Here is a 24460-nt window from a genome sequence, read left to right on the forward strand (position 1 = left end):
ATTCCACATGCATTTGACTGCTTCATTTCACTACATTATACAAGTTCTCAGCATAATTACTGTCCTTCAGACACGCCAAATAATATGCACTTTATTTCCTTACGTCTAGTTTTCCAGTACAAATATCTAAAACTTCTTTAAACAACATACAATACAACACTCCCACTTGTGGTCTATTGTGTGAATACATCAACACAGAAGGCATAATCCACGAACAAAGCTAAGTCATTATTGTATCGTTTTTCAATCATGTCTTTTCAAAATGTGCTATAAATAAAATAGCACAGAAATTACTATATTCTCTATGACTGTCTCTATGACAAAATATATACATTCATTCATTATATATATATACACAGTACAATAAATACTGTACATGTATGCAGTAGATTTTAATATGCACTTGAAATGCACTAAAATGCATGGGTTAAAAATAACCCATGTTGGTTTAAATATGTACAAACTCAGCAGCTGGGTTAAATGTTTGCCCAATCTGCTGGCACAAAAACGGCGTGTTTTTGCTCACACCCAAATAGAGGCAAATTTGACAATCTAAAATAAATGAACACATTCTGGAGACACCAGAGACTATATTACATCTTGTAAAAGGGGCATTATAAGTCCTCTTTAAATAAAACATTAGTTTGTCCATATTTAACCCAATTTTGGTTGTTTTTCTCCCAGCAGTGTAGGAAATAATCCCTGTTGTCCACAGAACTGGAGAGCTTTTGCTAAGCGGATATGTTTACCATCCAGTGCGGATCATCTTGCAATGGTTTAGTCTGTGAGAATAGATAGTAAATAAACATAATGGCTTCTCAAATGCAAAAGTTTGTTTTTTAAGGACATCATTGTGAATGAGCGTGTTGATGACTGCAGGAAATTCATGAGAATAAATGTGGAGCATATACATTTCCTGAGGGAAAATAATTTGCCTGTCATGCTGATTACGTGTAGAACACTGCAACAGCATGTAAATGACTTTTGTCCAGGAGGCTTCACGTTGCAGAACAAAAAACAGAAACCAAACAAGATTTTGCAAAGGGTGAATCATAAAATGCACAATGTGCACTAAATGTAAAGCAACAGACCCAGAGCACATTTTACTGCTGAATCCCTTCTTTAATGAGTCTCCATCACTCACACACACCGTGTGTTTGCACATGCTGCCCAGCAGGACGAGGATACAGTAGATATTCACATACACAGAGAACAAGCCTTATCTTACATTGAAAAATTTCCAGATGTAACATGTGTTTTCACAGGTTCATGTTTGCAGCTGAAGTTTTGTTCAGAAACAGGCGAGCTCAAGCATACAGTCATCACATTCAACTCCAGTTTGTCCATGTTAATTCTGGGATAAACAGTTTTGATGATGACCAAAACGTTCATCTCACATCTGCAGACTGACATTACGACAGTTGTGTGATGATTGAGAGATTAATTAGGTTTTGTTGTCACCAGACAAGTCACCATTATGGTGTTTGATTTAGTTGACCTTTTTCTTTAAATTTTCTTTGTTCTCTGGATGCTGTCACAGTGTGTTTATAAAACATTTATTGTGGCAAAAAAGCTGAGATAAAATGAGATTAGGTTCTAAAAATTATGGTAATATACTTTGTACAGATAACAACATTGTACAGATGACAACATTATCAAAAACTATCTCCGTTCTCGACTAAGAATACTGTATTACGCATGTCAGACAAGTAGTTGGAAGTAGTTGTGCACGCCTATCCACCTTGTTTTTATGATTTACTGCACTTTGATATTATTCTCATTATTTTCCTATAGTGGCGAATAAATAGGAAGTCTTGCGCATTCACAGAAAGCACCTTACTTCCACATTGAAAACTACAGTGGATAAACTAAACATATAATAGGCTTGTGCACATCGTAACCGTTTTCACAGATTCACGTTTTTGCAGTTTACACAGAAATTATATTGGTGTCATTTACAAAAGTTTGCATTTTCCACTAAAACACTGTTGTCATGTAAATTAATAGACAAAAAGCATAAAAAGTTGTATAGTACAAATAAACACTGATCACAGTAATGGTGACTGCAAAGAAAACAATCAATAAAACATCAACATCTAAACCTCTGTTAGCTCTCAATACAAACTTCTGCAGACATCTGAGAGTCCAGCTATTTGCAAATTAGTTCAATGGAAATGTTGAGGTTTTGTATGCAAAGTCACTGAGTGAATACGTTGTTATTAGAGATCAGACTGTAGAGAACAGAATCACAACAGGACGATCAGTGGACAGGAGAGTATTGGTGACCGAGTGAGATGAGTCAATAAAGTAACTTAATCTGAAGAGTCTAGATTGTCTACGCTTCCATCGTGACCTGAGATTGACAACCAGCGAATCGTCAAGAAGCAGATGTGAGATGAACAAACTGTGGCTGCCACTTCTCCTAAGTAAGTCTGTAAACTAATATAAGTCTTTACCTTTATAGCTAACATGCATAACCCTATATTTGCTTAGAGGATACACACATACACTACAGGTCAAAAGTTTGGAATAATTCAGATCTTTTCTGTTCACCAATCCTGGATTTGTTTGATCAAACTACAGTAAAACAGTATTATTGTGAAATATGTTTACAGTTTAAAAATGTATTTGATGCAAAGCTAATTTACTCCAGTCTTCAGTGTCACATGATCCTTCAGAAATCATTCTAATATGACTATTTGCTGCTCAATAACATTTATGATTATTGTCAACGTTGAAAACAGTTGTGCTGCTTCACATTTTTGAATGAATATTCACAAAAGGACATCTTGCATGTTTCTTAAGACTTTTGTAAGGTTACAAGTACATTTATTCATTTAATATCATGTGTGGATATTTGTGCAACCACTCGTTTTCAAATCCACTCCCACACTTTGAATTTACATCCTCAAAAGTTCCCTGGAAAAAAAAAACCCTGGGTTGCATAAAGTTTGCATAACCAAGCCTAAATAATGAGCTTTGTTCCTTATACTTGGATTGATTTCACAGTAACCCCCACTAGAAATTTTACGTTCCCAGAACATTCTCAGAACTTGCCCACTGGTGTTACGGACATTCCCAGTATGTTCAGAGATGGTCACAATGTTCTTTTAAGGTTAGGGGGCGTTATTTGGTGGACCTTCAGGGAACATTCATGTTTACGGGACTATTACTATAGGACGTTCTGTTAACTTCCTAAATGTCCTCTTTGTAACATTCTCATGCAACCAAAAAATAACCAAAATAGAACATCAAACTCATTTTGGGAATATCATTAAATGACCAACAGAGGACCGTGTGGGAACGTTGTGTTAAGTATTATTTTTGAGATGTATGCAAATGTCATGACAACTTAATTGTTCACATTCAGGCTCAGTCATATGGGCAGAGGAGGATTATTTTCATATTTCCCCCAATGCCACATGGGACAACTACACTTTCCCTGAGAGAAATACCACATGGGATGAGGCCAGGGACCACTGCCAGAAATGTTTCAAAGAACTGACGACCATCACCAGTAGAAACGTCCACCTCATTGTGCAGGAGGACGCCTCTTTGGACTACTGGATCGGGCTCCGCAGGAGTGGCACCATCACATGGTCCAGATGGTCCAATGGGAAACCCGTTACTTATCAGAATTGGTACCCTGGTCATCCTGTGCCAAATAAAGAAAAGAAAATGATTCCTAGATGTTTCTCAACTACAGAAACTCCACTGAGCACCTTAATAACTACTACAACGCAAACCTCTCCAATAACCTCTCCAGTAACTACTCAACTAACCTCTCCAGTAACATCTCCAGAAACCTCTCCAGAAACAACCTCTACAGTGACCACTCTGCTAACCTCTCCAAAAACTGCTCCAGTAACCTCTCCAGTAATTAATCAGCTAACCTCTCCAGAAACCTCTCCAGTAACCTCTCCAGTAATTAATCAGCTAACCTCTCCAGAAACCTCTCCAGTAACCTCTCCAGTAACCTCTCCAGTAACTACTCAGCTAACCTCTCCAGTGACATATCCAGAGACATCTCCAGAGACATTTACAGAAACATTTCCAGAAACATCTCCAGAGACATTTCCAGAGACATCTCCAGAGACATTTCCAGAAACATTTCCAGAAACATCTCCAGAGACATTTCCAGAAACATTTCCAGAAACATCTCCAGAGACATTTCCAGAGACATTTCCAGAGACATCTCCAGAGACATCTCCTCCTAACACAACAGAAGATACATGTCCTATACTGACTGGAATCCTCAATTGCTTAAATATAACATATAATGATCTTGAAGATGCAGTGCATAATTGCACATGTGTGAAACCCCAGATTGTCACCCCTAAGACCACAACAGATTGCACCACCCCTCATGCCACCACATTTAGCACCATCTTTAGTACCACAACAACTGGCACCACAACAGAGAGCACAATGTCAGAGAGCGCCACGTCAGAGAGCACCACGTCAGAGAGCACTATGATAGATAGCACCACATCAGACGGCACCACATCAGAGAGCATCACGTCAGAGAGCACCACCTTAGAGAGAACAATGTTAGAGAGCACCACGTCAGAAAGCACCATGTTAGAGAGCACCACGTCAGAAAGCACCATGTTAGAGAGCACCACATTAGAGAGCACCACATCAGAAAGCACCACGTCAGAGAGCACCACTACAGAGAGCACCACAGCCAGCAACTGCATCTTTGAACCCGAACCAGATCCTGATGTGTACATCAAGGATGCTTGCGTGGTCCTGCTCAGCTATGGCATGTGGAAAGAAGTAAATTGCAATGAAAGTCACCATTTCATCTGTTATGATGGTAAGGCACATTGTTTGTTTTAGAGCACATTGTTCAATTTATATTGTTGGCGCTCTTGCTCTCTTCAAATAAAGGTACCAAAAGTGGGTTTTCATAGCGATGTCATAGAGCAAGGGCTTCCAAACTTTTCAACTCCATGACCTATGCACCTAAACTAGTAGACCCACCAAAATATTTGAGAAAGTTTGATATGACAGAAATCAAGTGTTTATAATTAATAATGCCTTTTGAGAGGCTTAATAATAAACCAAGGCGCTCTGAGCCTGTGAAAACACTGCAGGTCATATGTGCGCACTTCACTTTGAAACACAAATCACAGCCTTTGCAATTCGAAAATCGCACTAAGCAACATTGCAAAATCTATTCAATGTTGGTATATTGTGCAGATTAACTGGTTCTTTTGTGTACGTGTCATTAACTGAAATGTAAATCTAGTGACTGCGCAACCCACCTTTCCTTTTCAAGGGAACCCGCGCTGCGTCAAACGCTTTGGGAACGCCTCTGCATGATTGCGTCGTGAAGCACATGTAAAATTTGTCCAATGGTGTGACGGGACGTCATAGGTGGATGACGTCATGACCAGGACACTATAAAGCACACCCGAAACAAACAGTGTTAGCTTCTGTGTCTTCAGTAAGCACTCTCTGTCTTATTGTTATTTGTCTACCACGTTATTCAAGCACACACAAAGACATAATTATGGTGACTAAAGTGCAGCAATTCAGCCCGTGTGCTTCTCTTTGCCCTCGCTACATCACGGTGGGAGACACAAGCTTTGTGTTGTTAGCCTGGGAGTGAAGCATGCTCAGTCAGCCCTTGAGGTGGCTGGCTGCGTGCACATCTATGAAGACGCTCTGCTCCCGCCGGGCGCTTTTCGAGGAATGACGGGCCCTGCCCTTTCTCTGCCTTTAGCTGCAGGACCCAGAGCTTCATTTCAGGAGGTAGAAGCACGTTCTGCAGTTTCTTCTGCCCCTGGTGAAGTGCCGATGCTGCAGCGATCTAGTTCTGAGGAACTAGACATTGTCAGCATTGACCCTAGTGATGTTGAAAATTCACCCCCTCACACACAGGCATATGAGGAGTTTGTGGAGGTTGTAACCAGAGCAGTGACCAGATTAAATATAAGCTTCAACTTCCATAGGAATGAAAAACAAGGGACGCATACATTCAAACTGCAACAAAAGTCGTTACCTATTTGCCGCTTCTGTATGTAAGCTTCTCTGACAATGTACATGACAAGCTGCTTCTTCTTCGACTTTTGCTTTGATACTCAACATGACCGCAGACACTGCCTCCTAGTGGTCTGCACGTTGACGTGAGCAATGATAAATGTTTAAATGAAAACAGAGCCTACGGTGCAGAGGCTGTGGCGTAGGTCCGACGCAGGAGTAAAAATCAGCCTTAACTCTGAAGCAAATTGTGTCACAAATCAAGTCCAAGGACTGGTTTGTCACGACAGATCTGAAAGACGCTTACTTTCATATATCCATCCTTCCTCAACACAGGAAGTTCCTGAGGTTTGCTTTCCTGAGGTTTTGCTTTTTTTGGCGAAGCATACCAATATTGGGTTCTTCCCTTCAGCCTAGCTTTATATCCTCACACCTACACAAAATGCGTGGATGCAACTCTGGCTCCTCTGCGACTCCATAGAAGACTGGTTGATTCTAGCGCAGTCAGAAGAATTGGTGGTTCAGCATCGAGATGCTGTTCTCGCCCATATGAAGCATCTGGGTTAAGGCTAAACGCAAAGAAGAGTGTGCTTTCTCCAGCTCAGAGAACCACTTTTCTAGGCGTAGTTTGGGATTCGGTTTCAATGCAAGCACGTCTATCGGCAGCTCGCGTAGAGGCCCTTCTCACTGCCGTAAAAAAGCTGAAGCTAGGCCAGTCATTCACTGTGAATCAGTTTCAGAGACTGTTAGTTCTGATGGCAGCTGCGTCCAACATGATACCTTTTGGCCTGCTGTACACGAGACCTTTGCAGTGTTGGCTCAAAACCTAAAGGTTTTCCCCAAGGGGAAATCAATTTCGCATGATCAAGATCACACGGCGTGGCCTTCGTGCTTGTGTCATGTGGAAAAAACCTTGGTTTCTTTCCCAAGGCCCAGTTTTGGGGGCTCCTTGTCGCGTAACACTTGCGACGGGTGCATCCCTCACCAGCTGGGAGGCGATCATGACGCCTTTCCCCCGATTGGTCTGCTTCCGGGAGTTTTGGAGAGAGTGCACCAGGACGGGGTCCAGTTGCTACTAGTAGCCCCGTTTTGGCCAGGCCAAGTGTGGTTTTCGGACCTTATGTCTCTCCTCTCACCCCCGCCCGGAGTTGAGGATGCTGTGGGCGTGGCCTTCTTGGTGTAGAGAGCACACATTTGATCCTGTAAACTGCCCAGTTGGTTCAGTTCTGGAATTCTTACAAGAAAGGTTCTCTTCAGGGTTATCCCTGTCTATGCTAAATATTTATGTGGCGGCCATTGCGGCTTACCACATTCCTTTAGAGGGTGATTCTCTTGGTAGACAGCCATAGGTTACTCGCTTCCTTCGTGGTACTTTGAGGCTGAGGCCTATGGCACGTCAGAGAGTTCCGACCTGGGACTTGGCCATAGTGTTGGAGGGCCTGTCTACAGCTCCGTTTGAGCCCATTGAAGAGGTTCACAAAAAGTTCCTCACATTAAAAACTCTTTTCATCCTCGCCATTTCATCTCTTAAGACAATTGGAGACCTACAAGCCCTTTCAGTCTCTCCCTCTTGCCTGGACTTCACACCAGGCATGGTTAAAGCTTTCCTCTTTTTGTGGGACGGTTATGTTCCTAAGGTCCCCACTAATGTGGCGAGCCCGATTATGCTGCAGGCCTTCTGTCCTCCTTCATTTCTGGATCCAGACTAGGAGAAAATTTGCTGTGCCCTGTCAGGGCTTTGGATGCTTACGTCCACAAAGCTGCCCTGTGGCATAAGACGGATCAGTTGTTTGTTTGTTTCGGGGCCCCACGTAAGGGGCACCCTGCATGCAAGCAAACCTCGAGCAAGTGTGTAGTTGAGGCTATCTCACTTGCGTATAAGTCAGCCAGTCATCCTTCTCCTCTTAAGGTCTGTGCTCACTCTACCCTGAGTATGGCTGCCTCTTTGGCTTTACTATCTAGAGTGTCCCTCCAGGAAGTTTTTTATGTGGTGGGGTGGTCCTTGCCTCACACTTTCGTTCTATAACCTAGATGTGGCCTCTACACCGGGGTCACGAGTGCTGGTGTCTTAGTGTGTGCTTCCAGATTCACACAGACAGGCACTTGGTTTTATGGCGGCATGGGTATCTCATTCCCAAAGCGCTTGACGCAGCGCAGGTTCCCATGAAAGGGAACGCCTCAGGTTACGTATGTAACCATGGTTCCCTGAGAGGGAACGAGACACTGCGTCATGTTGCCATACTCCCAGCATGCCTGTGACTGACTTTTCAGAAGCTAACACTGTTTGGTTTGGGTGTGCTTTATAGTTTCCTGGTCATGACGTCACCCGCCTATGACGTTCCGTCACGACATTGGACAGATTTCACAAGTGCTTCATGACGCAATCACACAGAGGTGTTCCCAAAGTGCTTAACGCAGCGTCTCATTCCCTCTCAGGGCACATGCGTAACCTGAGACGTTTTCTTCTCTGCAACCCACAGTTTGAAAAACCCTTGCCATATAAAGGAGCCATTTTTTGTTCCCCAAACAACCTTTCAGTAAACAGTTCTTAAAAGAACCTTTTTTTCAAGTTTAAGAACATTTTAAAAATCTAAAGAACCTTTATAGACTAAAATAAACCTTTTGTGCAGTGGAAAAACTCCATGGATGTAGAGTTTTAATGTATTTCAATTTTTGTTTTTTCCCCCATTTTTCATGAGCTGAACTCAAAGACCTAAGACTTTTTCTGTGTACACAAAAGGCCTATTTCTCTCAAATATTGTTCACAAATCTGTCTAAATCTGTGTTAGTGAGCATTTCTCCTTGTCCAAAAAATAGTGACCATTGTTTGCCTCATGCAGTGCAACACATCTCCTTCGCATAGAGTTGATCAGGTTATTGATTGTGGCCTGTGGAATGTTGGTCCACTCCTCTGCAATGGCTGTGTGAAGTTGCTGGATATTGGCAGGAACTATAGAACTCTTTTTTTCTAAGACTGACACACTTAAAAATAAAATAAAGGTTCTTTATTCCATTGCACAAAAGGTTCTTTAAAGTGCAAAAAGGTTCTTTGGATTATTAAAATGTTCTTCATACTGAGACAAACATGGTTTGAACTGTTCACTGAAACATTTTTTAAACCTTTACTACATTTCTGCCGATATACATTGTTGCACTTATCTGTCCGTAGAGCGCTTTATTGGTGAAATATCCATTACCAGTGTGACAGCAAGAGTGTGGAAACTGAGCTGGAGTGAGGCACCTGGTAACATTACTCACTACAGAGTGGAATTAACTAGGAACAAGACAAAAGAGAAACTGATCTGGAGAGAGGTACCTGGAATCACTGGGAACCAGACACTGAACTCGAGTGAGGCACCTGGAAGCACCACTTACTCCACAGTGGGAATCACTGGGATCCAGTCACTGAGCTCAAGTGTGGCACCTGGAAGCACCACTTACTCCACAGTGGGAATCACTGGGAACCAGACGCTGAACTCGAGTGAGGCACCTGGAAACACCACTCACTCCACAGTGGGAATCACTGGGAACCCAACAAACCAGACATTTAATAATAATAAAACTCACCTGTATACATTCATAGATGATCTGACACCAGGAAATCTGTACCGTGTTCAGGTGATTCCTGTGAAATGTGGCAGGGATCTCAATCCGCAGAATATCTCCTTCTATACCAGTAAGTAGACTTGGACTTGCACAAGTGTTCAAAGTACAGCACAAGGGGTAATGTACAGTCTATGACTATGAGTTTATTTTCTAATAATGACCAGCTGACTGTTCATTATCTCACTTATTACATGGCTACTCACCCAATAAATAATTGCATGGATGTGATTTATTGATTTGAGTTTAAAGTTTTAGTTTAAAACAATCAAGTAATATTAATACTCAAATCCTTTGAGGGTTTTTTTCACCACAATAAGATGGCACCAAGTGCATTTGTAAGATTGACCAATGAGAAGAGAGCCGTATTATAATAATAAGGGCAACATTTTATGATTATTGTAAGATCTGCTATGTTTATATGAATTTATTTACATTTTACTTGTATTTAAAGTGTCCCTATTATGCTATTTTCAAGGTTCTTAATTTTGTTTTAGAGGTTGCCTACAATAGGTTTACATGCATCCAAGCTTAAAAAAAACCTTTAATTTTCTCATAATATCCATTGCAGCATCAGCTCTTTTTTCATAGTGGAAAAAACAAATGCTGATTAGCATAACAGAATTTCAGCTCTTCCTCAGCACAGTGATATGAACAGTAATATTGGTTTTACTGGATCAATTCCAGCATGAGTCCTCATCCTTTGGATGTGATTTAAAGTGGATTCGCAGCACAGAAAACAGCATCTTCTTGACATGTCAACAATACAAACCAAACTCTTCCAGTCTCAGCTACAACTATAGTGTTTGAGGGCGGGGCAAAAGAGACGTTTTTTGTGGGCAGCCAATGAAAACCATTAGGCAAATTGTTTCCAAACCAACATAGGCTCCTGTATGTAAGACTGACGATTCATTTCAGGTAGTTCAGGATTGCTTCTTTTTTGGGGGGCGGGGACAATAAGATCTTTGATCTTTGAAACTTCTACATTCTCAAACAGCTATATTATACAATACATGAAAGGTAATATCTGAAAAAGCATAATGGGACACTTTAAAGGATTAGTTAACTTTCAAATTAAAATTTCCTGATAATTTACTCACCCCCAAGTTATCCAAGATGTTCATGTCTCTCTTTCTTCAGTTGAAAAGAAATTAAGGTTTTTGATGAAAACATTCCAGGATTTTTCTCCTTATAGTGGACTTCAATGGAGCCCAAATGGTTGAAGGTCAAAATTACAGTTTACAGCGATCCCAGACGAGAAATAATGGTCTTATCTAGAGAAACCATCGCTCATTTTTTATTTATATATTTTTTTTTAATTTATACATTTTAACCATAAATGCTCATCTTGAACTAGCTCTCTTCTTCTTCTCTATTGGAATTCCAGCAGTGTAGACACTGCTAAGTGTTTTACTGCCCTCCTCTGGTCAAAGTTTGAACTAAATTTTCATATACAATATGCTACAATATGCTCAAACTCTGACGTATGGAGGGCAGTAATACACTTAGCAGCGTCTACACTGCTGGAATTCAAATAGAGAAGAAGAAGAGCATTTATTGTTAAAACTTATATATATATATATATATATATATATATATATATATATATATATATATACATTTTTTTTTTGGTTTCTCCAGATAAGTCTCTTATTCCTCATCTGGTATCGATGTAGAACGTTTTGAAGCTGCAATAAAAAAATGTCATTTTTTACCTTCAACCATTTGGGCTCCACTGAAGTCCACTATATGGAGAAAAATCCTGGAATGTTTTCATCAAAAACCTTAATTTCTTTTCGACTGAAGAAATAAAGACATGAATATCTTGGATGACATGGGGGTGAGTAAATTATCAGGAAATTTTAATTAGAAACTGGACTAATCCTTTTACACGTCCAAATAGCATTATGTAGACCTATGCAGTGGCTTGTCTGAACAACAATCAATTTATTATTTTTCATCATGGTGACTAATGAGCATGCTGTTCCTCTTTTAGTACCCTCTCCTGTGAAAGATCTGACCATAGTGAACGTGACAACTGATACTGTCAGCCTCAAATGGAGTATACCAGAAGGAGACTGTGACTTCTATAAAGTATATGTCAAAAATGTGTTGGGTCAAGTAGAAATGATTCGTAAATATACAAGTAAAGAGTGCACTATTACGGGTCTAACTCCAGGCAACAAGTATGAATTCATAGTTACAGCTACAGTGAACGAGACTACTGAAGGTGTACCGAACAGCGTTTCTGATTACACCAGTAAGTGGAGAAATCTTCATGCTTGACTGTATCATGAAAGAACGTCAATAGCTATGTTTCCAGTTAATTGCTTAATTATCTCATTAAATTTAACTCTGCTTCAGTGTTATTTTAACACTTTTTAGAGGGGGACCATATGTACTCTGAGCAGAGTTGATTTAACTCGCGGATTTTGCTGTGCAGGTGATATAGCGCCAAATGAAATTGAAAGCTGAAATCGGGAAATAAACTTGTAATGTTATCTTTCCTTTGGATTGTAATCATGTAAGACCCAACACTGATTGGTTCACTGGTTAGTCCAGTTATCCAATCACATGCTCTGCTGAGGCAACCTGAGTTTTCTGCTGAGCATCGAAGGACTTAATCAGTTAATGTGTTTCCATTGTAGTTATTGTTCATATCCTCTAATCAGATAAAAAAAAAAAAAAAGCATAAAATAGGTAGATGGAAACATAGCTGTTGTCAAAGTAACAAACATTCCTGTGACATTCCTTTCAAAAGACTAATCTTGATTAAAACTACATGTTTTTGATAAACTAACTGCTTTTGTTTGTATTTATTTTTCAGTACCTCCAATGGTCTCAGAGCTAACATCAGCAAACAATGAAAGCACAAATATAACAGCCTATTGGAAACTTAGTTCTGGGCAAAATATAAATTACCGCTATTGTCTTAAATTAGTCAATAACACAGACATGTGTGCTGACTGCAACTTTGCAACAAAATGCATTACAAAAAACTGCAACGATGCAACGAACAGCACAATTACCACAAGCTGCAGCATCACAGAAAACTGCAACAATGTAACAAACAGCAACATTACCACAAACTGCAACAATGTAACAAACAGCAACTATGCTACAGACAGCAACATTGTCACAAACTGCAGCATCATAAAAAACTGTAGTTTTTCAATAGACTGCGATACTACAGAAAACAAGTTCATACAAGTGAAAGATAAAAAAGATGGTGCCAAGTATTGTCTGTGTGTGGCTGCACTGACAAAGAATGGCACCCTATCAGGAAAAATGGTTGGAATCCCAGCATACACACGTGAGTCTCATGCTCAGTTATTACATTACTGCTATAATTAAGGCATTTTTTATCATGCATATAATTTCTAAATGAGAATTTCTAATATCAAGCTGTAAGTTTAGCGCATAAGATAAAGTTGAATGTTAACAGTTAACAGTAAAAAAAAAAAAAAGATAATTGCAATTTTAATCTCACAATCTTGGCATTTTTTCTCACAAATGCAAGTTTATATCTCACAAATCTGACTTTTTTTCCCCTCCATCTCACAGTTGAGAAAAATATGTAGAATTGTGAGATATAAAAATCGCAATTACCATTTTTATTTTTTATTCCATGGTGGAAATGAGCTTCCATAAATGACTGAAGGAGTTTTTATGAGTGAAAAATATAGGCCTGTTTCACAGACAAGACTTAGATTAAGCCAGGATTAGGCCTTAGTTCAACTAAGACATTTAAATAGCTTTTATAAATGTGCCTTAGCAAAAACTCATTACTGGTGTGCATCTTGAGACAAAACTATGGCACTGACATATTTTGATAAGATTTTCTCTTCTCTTCTTTCATGCAGTCCCAAAAAATGTGAGCCTCTTTTTATTCCCCAACTCCGAATACATATACACCAACTGGTCAATAGACGGGAATTATGAGAAATTCAATGTGATGATTGAAACGGCTAATAAAACCCTGGAAAATACTATTACTGACAACTTGATGTACACTTTCAAAAACCTGAAGGCAGGAGTGTTCTACACCGTTACAGTTATCACTCTTAATGGTGATCTGAGAAGTCACAATTCTACAAAGTCAGCTTACACCAGTGAGTAATTATTACATTGTGATTACTATTTTTCTGACCATTTGTCCACTAGCTTAAATTACTGTCAGCTTTTCATTACAGCTGTATAACATCTCACAAATCAATTCACAGAGCCTACTAGTCCTGGGCCAGCAAAGGCCACTTCTAAAAAAACTACCATAACTGTAAGCTGGGAAGAACCTGTCGCGTCAAAGGGGGCCACAATTTTGTATAAGGTGGACTATCATGCTCCTTTTTGGGGTGACAGAGATAAAGCAAATACAACTGATAGAGTGTACACCTTTCCTAATTTAAAACCAGGAACAAGATATAACTTTAATGTCAGAGTTTTGGCAGGAAATGATGAGAGTCCAGCAGTCACTGCTTATGCAGACACAGGTAAAGAGACGACATTTTGTTTGTTTATGTAGCAAACATTTGGCTTTGTTATTTACATCTATTGTGTTTCATGAGGATTTTTTAGCATGTTATTAAAATGATTTGCTTTGTTGAGCTGTATTTTTTGCACATTTCTTATGTTTTAAACCTGTCTGTTTGTTTCCAGAGCCTGAGAAGAAGACACTGACCCTCTCAATGTTGTGCTCCTCTCAAACGGCACTTCAGTGTGAAAAAAATGAAACTCAGACTGATCTATTAGATAAGGTGAGGAGATGTTCGACTACATAATTATCATGGAATGAGTGTACACAAGAAATAAAGATGATGATTAAAGAAATACAATGATCAACCTGATCACTGCCCAACACTTTTTGATTGATTATTTATTTGAGAATCAATACATTTGCACTATTATATTGATTTCACAAGCTTGTTTTAAAATTTAACAATATGTTTAAATTAAATCTTTGAAGGCCCAATTTAAAGATATAACATATGACATGCAAATGACTAAAATAAGCTGGAAAAGTAAACTAAAATTACCATTCTGTCTTTCAGCTAAATGGTATATTTAAAGGAAAACTTCAGGAAGATGTCTACTGGAAGCTAAAGTGGGTGGAGAGGAAGGAGAACAATCCTTAAAGCAAAAACCAAGTTCGCAATACCAGCTGGATATCATATTTGTCGTCATTAATATTTCTTAACAAGATTACAAATTTATATTTAACTCTGACTCTCTTTTTACAGTAACAGTGTCCTTTGACAAATCCCTATGACATTTACAAGCCTATACTGTAAAAAATGTGATCATGGCAACATATGTTTTTACATTACTTGTTTTACATAACTCATCAAAACAACTGAAGCAATTTCAGCTGTTTTTAAATGTTATACAAGATTCAGCTCCATTTTTAAGTTAGTTCAAAATAATTACAGTACTTGTAGAGCCAAATTGATTATACTTAAGTTTTTAAGTTGAAGTTTTTTACAGAAACAAGAAAAATCACAGATACTGAAATTTTGTGTTTTAGTTTGGCTTCATGAAATGTGATTTTTTTTAATGCATTTAGCAGACGCTTTTATCCAAAGTGCCTTACAAAAGAGGAAGCCTGTCATAGAGCCAATCACTTTTGTAATATACAATGCCAGGTTTAATAGACATCTAGATTAAGAAACAAACCAAAGAGGGAGGAATGCAGAGAAGAAATAGAAGATTTGTGTATCTGAGTAAAACTGAGGACCAAATGTCCTCACAGGGATAGTAAAACCTGAAATCTTTGGCATTGCGGGGACATATTTTGGTCCCTATGAGGAAAACAGTTTAAATATCACACAAGATGGGTTTTCTTTTTTCTTTTGATAATGTAAAAATGCAGAAAGTTTGTATTTAGGTGTAGGGATAGAATATATGGTCTGTACGGTATAAAAATCATTATGTCTACGAAAACCCAGTGTGTGTTTATATGTTTGTGGGTTAAAGGTGAAGGATGGTGAAGTGCTTGTCTTCTTGATGTTCTCAATAGTTTGGGTTCAGATTCTCATAGTTTTTCAAACTTATTTCATTTTTTTTTCTTGTCACAAAATGCAGACATATTCACTGTGAATAGTGTGGTGTGATGATATTTGCTATAGTTGAGGGAGCTGTAATTCATTTTTGTAACATTTGCACATTTTTGTTAATGACATTACAAATTTGCTATAGCTTCATGCGATTTACAGTTTTAATTTTCATATATACACTATTTTGGATTTTTTTGGGGCTTGGTTTTCTTTATAAATAAAGCTATTACACATTGGTATGTTTGCTTTATTTCACTACATTATAATTACTTTCTTTCAGACGTCTGATATTCCAACGTGATCTCATGAAAATACGTGTCTATTTGTACGTAAAATTTGACCATTGCAAACGTATGCATGTGACATTTAAATAGACGCATATACGTATGATATACACGTATTTGGGCTTCAGAAACGTAAAAGTATAATGTATTTTCACATAAATAAAGTATAAATGGTTACGTATCGCCTATACTTTAAAGTGTAGCCTATAGGCGGAGCGTGGCCGGATATTCCATGGATGATTCTCATAACTGCTGCTTATTCGATCAGGTACTATTGCGCCTTGTAACGTGCTTTTTAAATAATAATAATAATTATATTTATATACATAATTCTACATTCACTGGCGTCCAGATCCTTAACGTACCTTTAACGTGTTACAGAGGACACGCACGCATGCATCCAAGGCGCTGTTTTGTTCAGATTCTTCTATTGTAGTAAGAATATTATCTATAACACAGCAGATTTTGCAAGATCCTGTTATGTCAACTAACTTCTTCTACAGCATTTGATTAATATGGGTTCTCGGTGTGAAAATAGGCCTAAACAAGTGTGTGTCATCATAATACCTTTAATTTAGCAGATAGGTATTATACAGTTTTAATTCACGTCTAAATATATGCGTTTTGATTGTGAGATCAGGCTGGATATTCATTCACATCTCCAACCATGTCCTCCCTAATAAGATGCACTGCAAAAAGGGATTTTCTTAGTGTTTTTGTCTTTTTTCCAGTACAAATATCTTAACATTCATATAACAAGATACATTTACTAAAGCAAAATTACATAAGATAATAAGTTATGTTTTCTAAAATAAATAAATAAATACAGAATTAAAAAACAAGACAAAATATCTGCTTCATTTTCTTTTGAATTAAGTTGATTTTTTTCTTGCTTTAAACATTTTATTAACTAAACTGTTGCCATCCAGTTCGTCTATGAATTGTGTAATAGAGAGAAAACAACAGACCCAGAGCACATTTCACTGCTGAATCCCTTCTTTAATGAGTCTCCATCACTCACACACACCGTGTGTTTGCACATGCTGCCCAGCAGGACGAGGATACAGTAGATATTCACATACACAGAGAACAAGCCTTATCTTACATTGAAACATTTCCAGATGTAACATGTGTTTTCACAGGTTCATGTTTGCAGCTGAAGTATCGTTGAGTTTTGTTCAGAAACAGGCGAGCTCAAGCATACAGTCATCACATTCGACTCCAGTTTGTCCATGTTAATTCTGGGATAAACAGCTCTGATGATGACCAAACGTTCCTCTCACATCTGCAGACTGACATCACGACAGCGTTTTCATTCTCAACATCACTGAGACTCACTGAAGGAACACTGAAAAACGAGTCTCGGAGAACTGCACAGATTTGTATCGCCGTCAGTGATGCAATGAGAATATCTGAGGAATCTTCTGGGTTCAATATCAAAAGATATTTATACAGTATTTAGCAAATTGTGGCAACAGAGCTTAACTTTTACTGATCCCAGATCATTCCATTAAGACAAGTCTCATAGATGATGGAGAAAGTCTTTTAAAATGAATAAAAATCAAGCCCTATTTTTATTGCAGCCTTAATGTCTCACATTGTTTTTAGAAAAATCATCTCTGGAGGTCTAGGAAATCATATCACATCACATAAAATCCAAAATAAGTCTAAATTAAAAGAAAAAAAAATAATTATGACAAAAAGTCAATAATCAGATAAAGTTGAAACTGGCAAAGTCACAAATATGGCAAGTTAAAATGATTACAAAAAAAAAAAATAATTATGACTTTTTGTCAATTTCATAAAAGTCAATTATGTTAAAAGTCATAATTATATTAAAAATGTTAAAAGTCAATTTTTTTTAATTTTTTTTTTTTTTACTTTCGTCATAATTATGACATTTCAACTTTTTGTTTAATAATTAAGGCTTAGTATCTCATAATTTTGACTTTTTGTAAATTTTGATATTTCATAATTCCTAAAGCATTTTTTTCTTATGCTGCATTCATTTTGTGTCATAATTACCATAATTATCATAATTTACGAGATGACAGCCCTTGAAAGCTTTAAGCCTCCTCAGAATATGAATGATTTGTGTCCATGGCGACATTCAGAATGACTAAATGGATCCATGCGCAGATTTGATCACACCATATTTATTCAACCAAATTCAAATGATTTAGTTTGTTTCTTTGGTTTCTGGTTATGTGATCTACCTCCTCATGTCAATTAAGCTTCATGATAATCAATATTGTTCAATGGCTCACTCAAAATGTTAATTTTATAATTTATGCCTCAACAGTTTAACAGTCAGTTTGATAGCTTTATTGACATGCTGCTTTTGTGTAAGCTGTGAAAGCAGCCTGAGAGAGGATGATTTTAAACATTCTCCCGTCCTACAGAGATGATTTTTCCTTGAAGAGACATTTCCATTACTTTGATGATCAAGTGTTCGGCGTTTCAGTAGAGAGACTAATCACATTTCTGAGACAAACCGGGACAGGTTTTGTGTGGGACTCTTAAACGCTGACATCACACTTCCTGTAGAAATGCACAAAAAAAGGCCTCTATTTCCTGTATCACAATTAATACACTTCCAGATTTAATATGAAACACTCAGGATAAAAAATAAATACCATTCATAAACAACATGTTTTTCCAGTAATGTACAGCAGGTCAATACACATAAAATACAGCCACGTACGGTTCGACTCTACAGTGTTTCATCAGGAAGATGACACAGTGAGCAGCTGCACAGTGATGGACGACAGCCGGCGCATGCATCCAAGCTTTCTGTACGTTAATCATTATTTCCTACCTTTTTATAACAGATTTATAAGAATCTCCAGCCTGTAAAGTTTACAACGGCATCAAACTATAAACTTTAAACTAGAGATTCATTATTAAAATTGACCAATACAGGTATCATATGTTTAGAGCAAAAGATCTCTAGCACCTTTAGCATGTCTGAAAGATATTTTGGTTTATATTTTTCAGGCTTAAAATATGACTTTGCATTAACTAACCCTCGAGGAAGTGCAACGTTCAGCAACAGTCTGTTCTCAACCAGGAAATTGGGCCTGAAGAGCGAAAAATAATAAATAAAAACAACAGTCAAATGGGCTTAAATTTTAAAAGGAAGGAGAAATGCATCATTTTGTCATTCGTCCAACCAAACTTTACAGTATTTCAGCACAAATTCATCTGTCATTTGGTAGAGAAGAATCAAATTACACTGAAAATAAGGAAATGCGACCCAGATGTGTACATTATTTATGCAAAAATGTTTTCCTATTTAACTTTGCATATTTTTGAGCCTAAACAGTTCATGATAATATTAATATTCTTAGCATTAGAACAGTTTAGAATGATTTCTGAAGGATCATGTGACACTGAAGACTGGAGTAATGATGCTGGAAATTCAGCTTTGCATGTCAGGAATAAATTACGTTTTAAAACATTTTAAAGTACAAAATGGTTATTTTAAATTGTAATAATATTTCAGAATATTGCTGTATTTTTGATCAAATAAATGCAGCCTTGGTGAGCAGAAGAGCAAAAACATTAATGTTTTAAAACATTTTGACCATTAGTTTATAATATTAGCTCAGATTTTTGTTTATTGTCGGGTCACCACGTGATTTCTAATATAAAATCTGGATCCTAAAGCAAAACCAGCTGAGAAGCACTGACGGCCTCCTAAAAACACCTGTTCAGACCTGACTAAAACTGGTTTACATTTCAAAATCTTTCAGACTTACAGCAATAATGATCAAGATACCACACAAACATCGGGATTATAAATACACACGCTTGAAACAAACATCTGACATTCTTTGTGTTTTGTCCAGAGCTCGTAATACACAGCAATTCCTCTAGTTTACGGCGTCAGTGGAGATTTCATGCATTTGCAGTCATTGTTTTAACTGCTGGAGTCCATGTGCACATTAAACACACTCACACTAGCATGCAAACACGTGCCGACAGATGCCAGATGACCTTGTCTGGGTTGCACTTACACGAATAAACAATGGGGACCTTCAAAGTGAAGTCAGACTGAAAAGCAAAAGTGCATGTTTGTTTTTTGCGCTATCCTCGAATTACAAACACATCGCAGGAACAAAGGCATTTCAGCGAAGCGTGGCCTTGTTTGTTTTTCTTCCGACAGCAGATTTTTATTGCATACTTGACCAGCGCTTGGACACCAAAAGTCCCAGCAGCTGATGTTTTAACACAAGTCAAGCCCGTCAGCTGAAAGTTCAACTCAAGAGGCACAATGTTTCCTCCAGCTGCACGTCCTCAAGGTGAAGTATCCCGGTATTCCCAGAATCCAGCCTCTCTAAAGGCCTGTTCACACCAGCACGAGTGTTCGGCACAAATGATTCCCGCGTGCAATTTGTCTGTTCAGACCAGTGCTGAATGAAATGCAGATTCACTCAATGACAGTAGGTGGCGCTTTTAGAAAAGCAGAAATACTTTTTTTTTTGCATCTCGGCATGCAAATGTTCGCTCGTTTATTGCATCACATTTTTTTTGCACCAAATATTCATCTAGCTGTAAACGTGCTTTAAATCGTAATTTTTAGATTTGAACACATTCATGTTTTAGCGCTCATGCGTTTGAGCTCAAATCTTTAACTCTTTCCCCGCCAGCGTTTTTCAAAAAAGTTGTCAGGCACTATCAACGTTTTTTGCTAATTTTCACAAAAAAATCATGGCCCCCAGAACATCTAGCTGTATAAATATCTGAATATTCAATATAGCCTATTTAAACAAACAAACAAAAAATATGTTTTATTCTAGTTCTAATCATTCCTTGACACTTGAATAGGGTAAATTTCATTAAAAAAGCAACATTTTGAGCAAAAAAGCAGAGAAAAGCATGTTTTTAATCAAAAACTAGCCTGCATCTGGATCAGATTCAGGACTATGATCAAAACATAGATGGTTCAGATGGAGTCCATCAACTCCTAATGCTTGCACAGTCCTGTAGCTTATCCTGGGTCGACATTTCATTCAGAAACATTAGGCAGTTTTGATTCATTTGCTGTCTAATGTTGGTGATCGCGTTATTTTACATATACTCGTTTCTTCAACTTCTTCACACGTGATCTGATAAGGAGATTCAGTACTCTTTCAGAAGATGTGTCAAAGCGCCATCTAGCGTATAACATGTCCTAACTAGCCGCGACGGCGAAACGCGATGAATCTATTTTAGAAACGGTTTCTATTTTTCTGCGACGTCGCGGTTGGAACAACAACACAAAAAATGGCAATGAATGTCGCCATTTCAGACAGGGTTGCCAGGTTTTCACAACAAAATCCGCACAATTGCTCCTCAAAACTAGCCCAATGGACTATAAGCACGGAGCGTTCTTTAGAACTTCCGCATTAATATAAGCCAGCTTGAAAACTTCCGGTGAGATGTCATTTGCTGGTGTGTTGAGCATCATTAGTGTAATACTTAGTTTATAATCAGAATATAGTCACTTAAATAGTGTGGCATAGCATTAATTTAGTTATTCAAACGTAAGACAGCATAAAAAATAAATAAAGACGTACCTCAGCGGTGCTCGCTTTCTGTGTAATTCACAATAAAAGTTAATGTTTTACATAAGATTTTGTGAGTATTTCATACTTCACATTGACAAAATGTATTTTAAACCTAGTTATTTTATAATGTTTAATATTTAGTCAAAAACGAAGTGAAAAACGTTTAGAGAAAATGGCTGATATGTGTGCAAATAAATGCTACTTTGCCGCCACATGCTGGTTAAAGTGCTAATTACGGTGTTTTTCATTTTTAAATAAGTGTTTTCTATCAAATGTTAAATTTCCTACATTTTTAAACGTTCGGTTTTACAATGGGGACAATCTCAGAAGGATGAACAAATAATGTTTGTGTTCATCACATTAAAAATAACATTTGAAGTGCTGGGGAAAAATGCGTGTGTGTGTTACAGATATGGCATTTTTAAACAGTCCCAATAGCTTCGTCTTTATTGCAATCAATAAAACTGGTTTATTGGCAAATTAAAAACAACATTAAAAAGTCAACCATAGATGGTTTTGTGTCGATGTACAACGACTACAGAATGAACAGTTCACCGGAAGTGCTCGAGCTGGCTTAACGACAACCAGGAAGTAACCCGTGCATATAGTCCATTGCATTTCAGGGGGGGGTCCCACAGTAAAAATTGCTTTCTGGGGGTAAAATTTGCATTTTTGGCTGGGCTCCCCTGGTAAAATTCGCATTCCAGGGGCTAAATATCATGTAATTTTGGGCCGATACAACGCGCGTACATGAAAAACAACCCGCGAAGTAGCCCAATTCCGCGGGAAAACTTGCAGAGAAAGCCCGCCCATGCACTCTTCTGATTGGCTGTGATTTTTGATTGACTTTAACACGTCTCATAGTCGTGTAGCGTCTGGTGTGGACAGACAAATTGTTTGTCGCTGGGATTTTAATTCGCGTCTGGATAGGACACGGTGTAACAGTGAAAACACGAATGGCGGGGAATCGTTTTCTCACATATAACGGAAAATTCTGTGTTTGGCAGGGAAAGAGTTCATTAATTTCATATGCTGTGCTAAAAGCATATGGAAAAGAGATTACCAAACCTCTCCATAAAAAACAAAACATTGCATTGGTCTGAACAGTCGCATTAACAGCTACACCATTTTCGCATCAAACATTCGTCTTGCTGTGAACAGCGCCTTAACTCGTATGATGTTCGGGACTATAATCCAGTTGCGTCCATGCACGAGCCGCGTTAGCAGTACAGTGACATCCGGCTGCGACGCATGGCCTCGCTGATCAGGTACGCAGGACTGACCTCCGGTTCTTCCGTCATCACGACGATGTTCTGCCACTCTCCGCACTGATTTGATTTCTTGATCGTGTCTACGACGCAAAGCGCGTACAAACAGTCCTCAAAAGTCGCGGCCATCGTGAGCGGCCGTCCGTCCCAAGTGCGCCGGTCGTCTTGGTCCTGAAACGCCTGCCGTACGGCTTGAACCATGCAGATGGTGCCGGTGAGGTAGGGAGACGGGATGTCCCGGAAAGCCTTGTCGGGGAGGGACGCGTCCCCTACTTGGGTTTTGTCCTTAAGAAGAAGCTCCTGACCACATTCGCCATCGTTCTTCTGCCCGTACAGGTCCGTCCCGCAAACCTTCAACCTTCCGGCCGTTCCCACGACCACAACCTCCTGCCGAAACTCGCCGGGGACGTTAAAGTTGAGCGTAACCGTGCAGCAAGTGCCTCCTTCCAGCACCATCTGAAAGGTGCAAAAGTCGTCGCTGGTGATCTGACGGATTCCTCGGATGTGGTCGGTCTGCTTGACGAACGTCTTGAGGAAGCCGTGCACCTTCGCCGCCCGCCGGCCGGTCAGAAAGGTGAGTAAATCGATGATGTAGCTGCCCACCGAATGCAGACCACCGCCGCCCATCAGGTCGTCGCAGCTCCAGTTGTACTTCTTCCCGAGGAGGCTGCCGCCGTGAACCTGCGCCTCGCAGACCAGGAGTTCGCCGGCGTAACCCTCCTCCAGCAGCTCTTTCATGCGGACGAAGGCGGGGAGGAAGCGCAGCACGTTACCCATGATGCTGAGCAGCTTCGGGTAGTACTGGGCCGCTGACATCATGCGGAAGGCGTCCAGCGGAGTCGCCGTCCGGTCACATATTACATTTTTTCCAATACCTAGAAAAGGAAATGAGAGAGAACGTTAGACGTGTAGGTGATATTCAAACAAACTCACCTAAAATAAATCAATCAATCACAGAGACATAAAAAGACATCAGGGAATTGCTGAGCTCATCTAGTACATGGTAAAAAATACTGATTATTGGAGTAAAATACTAATTCAGTCTTCAAAATGTTTAATTCAGTGTTGTCATTTCTTTGTAATCATTCAGTTAAAATAGCTTCAAAGTATTTTTTTCAGTATAGATGAAAAGATGTTTTTTTGTGGAACAATCACTTTACACGTTTCCTTTCATTTCAGTACCTCTAAATACCAGCAGATGGCAGCAGATTCCTAAATATTAAATTCAATGTGATGCTGGTTTCAAAACAATGAAATGACCTCAGAGAGGTCTGAGTATTTGTATCCTACTGTGAGCCTTTTATATTAATAAAAAATACAACTTTTATCAACTCCAGTTAATAATGTATAAAAATAGATAAAATAATAATACAAAAAGTCTCAAGGCTGCATTTAATTTATCAAAAATACAGTAAAAAAAAAAAAAGAAATATTATTACAATTTAAAATAGCTGCTTTCCATTTGAATATACAGTACAGTCCAAAAGATTTTTAATGTTTTTAAAAGAAGTTTCATCTGCTCACCAAGGCTACATTTATTTAATTAAAAATACAGTAAAAACAGTAATATTGTGAAATATTATTACAATTTAAAATAACTGTTTTCTATTTGAATATATTTCACAAAGTAATTTATTTCTGTGATCAAAGCTGTATTTTCAGCATCATTACTCCAGTCTTCAGTGTCACATGATCCTTCAGAAATCATTCTAATA

General features: G+C 38.5%; 1 protein-coding gene and 1 long non-coding RNA gene across 4 annotated transcripts in view; both read right to left on the minus strand.

Annotated features, from left to right (window-relative positions):
* Positions 1-24460, minus strand: part of LOC137014248 (uncharacterized) — a 439549-nt gene that overhangs the window by 36801 nt on the left and 378288 nt on the right. The window lies entirely within an intron of this gene.
* The window catches only part of gfod1 (glucose-fructose oxidoreductase domain containing 1), a 32313-nt gene continuing 24775 nt past the window's right edge, over positions 16923-24460 (minus strand). For both annotated transcript variants that reach the window (XM_067378284.1, XM_067378285.1), the window contains exon 2: positions 16923-23620. In XM_067378284.1, coding sequence (XP_067234385.1) covers positions 22698-23620 — 923 coding nt within the window. In that variant the 3' untranslated portion in view covers positions 16923-22697. The remainder of the gene's footprint in view (positions 23621-24460) is intronic.

Source organism: Chanodichthys erythropterus, chromosome 23, assembly GCF_024489055.1.
Source record: "Chanodichthys erythropterus isolate Z2021 chromosome 23, ASM2448905v1, whole genome shotgun sequence".
Lineage (NCBI taxonomy): Eukaryota > Metazoa > Chordata > Actinopteri > Cypriniformes > Xenocyprididae > Chanodichthys > Chanodichthys erythropterus.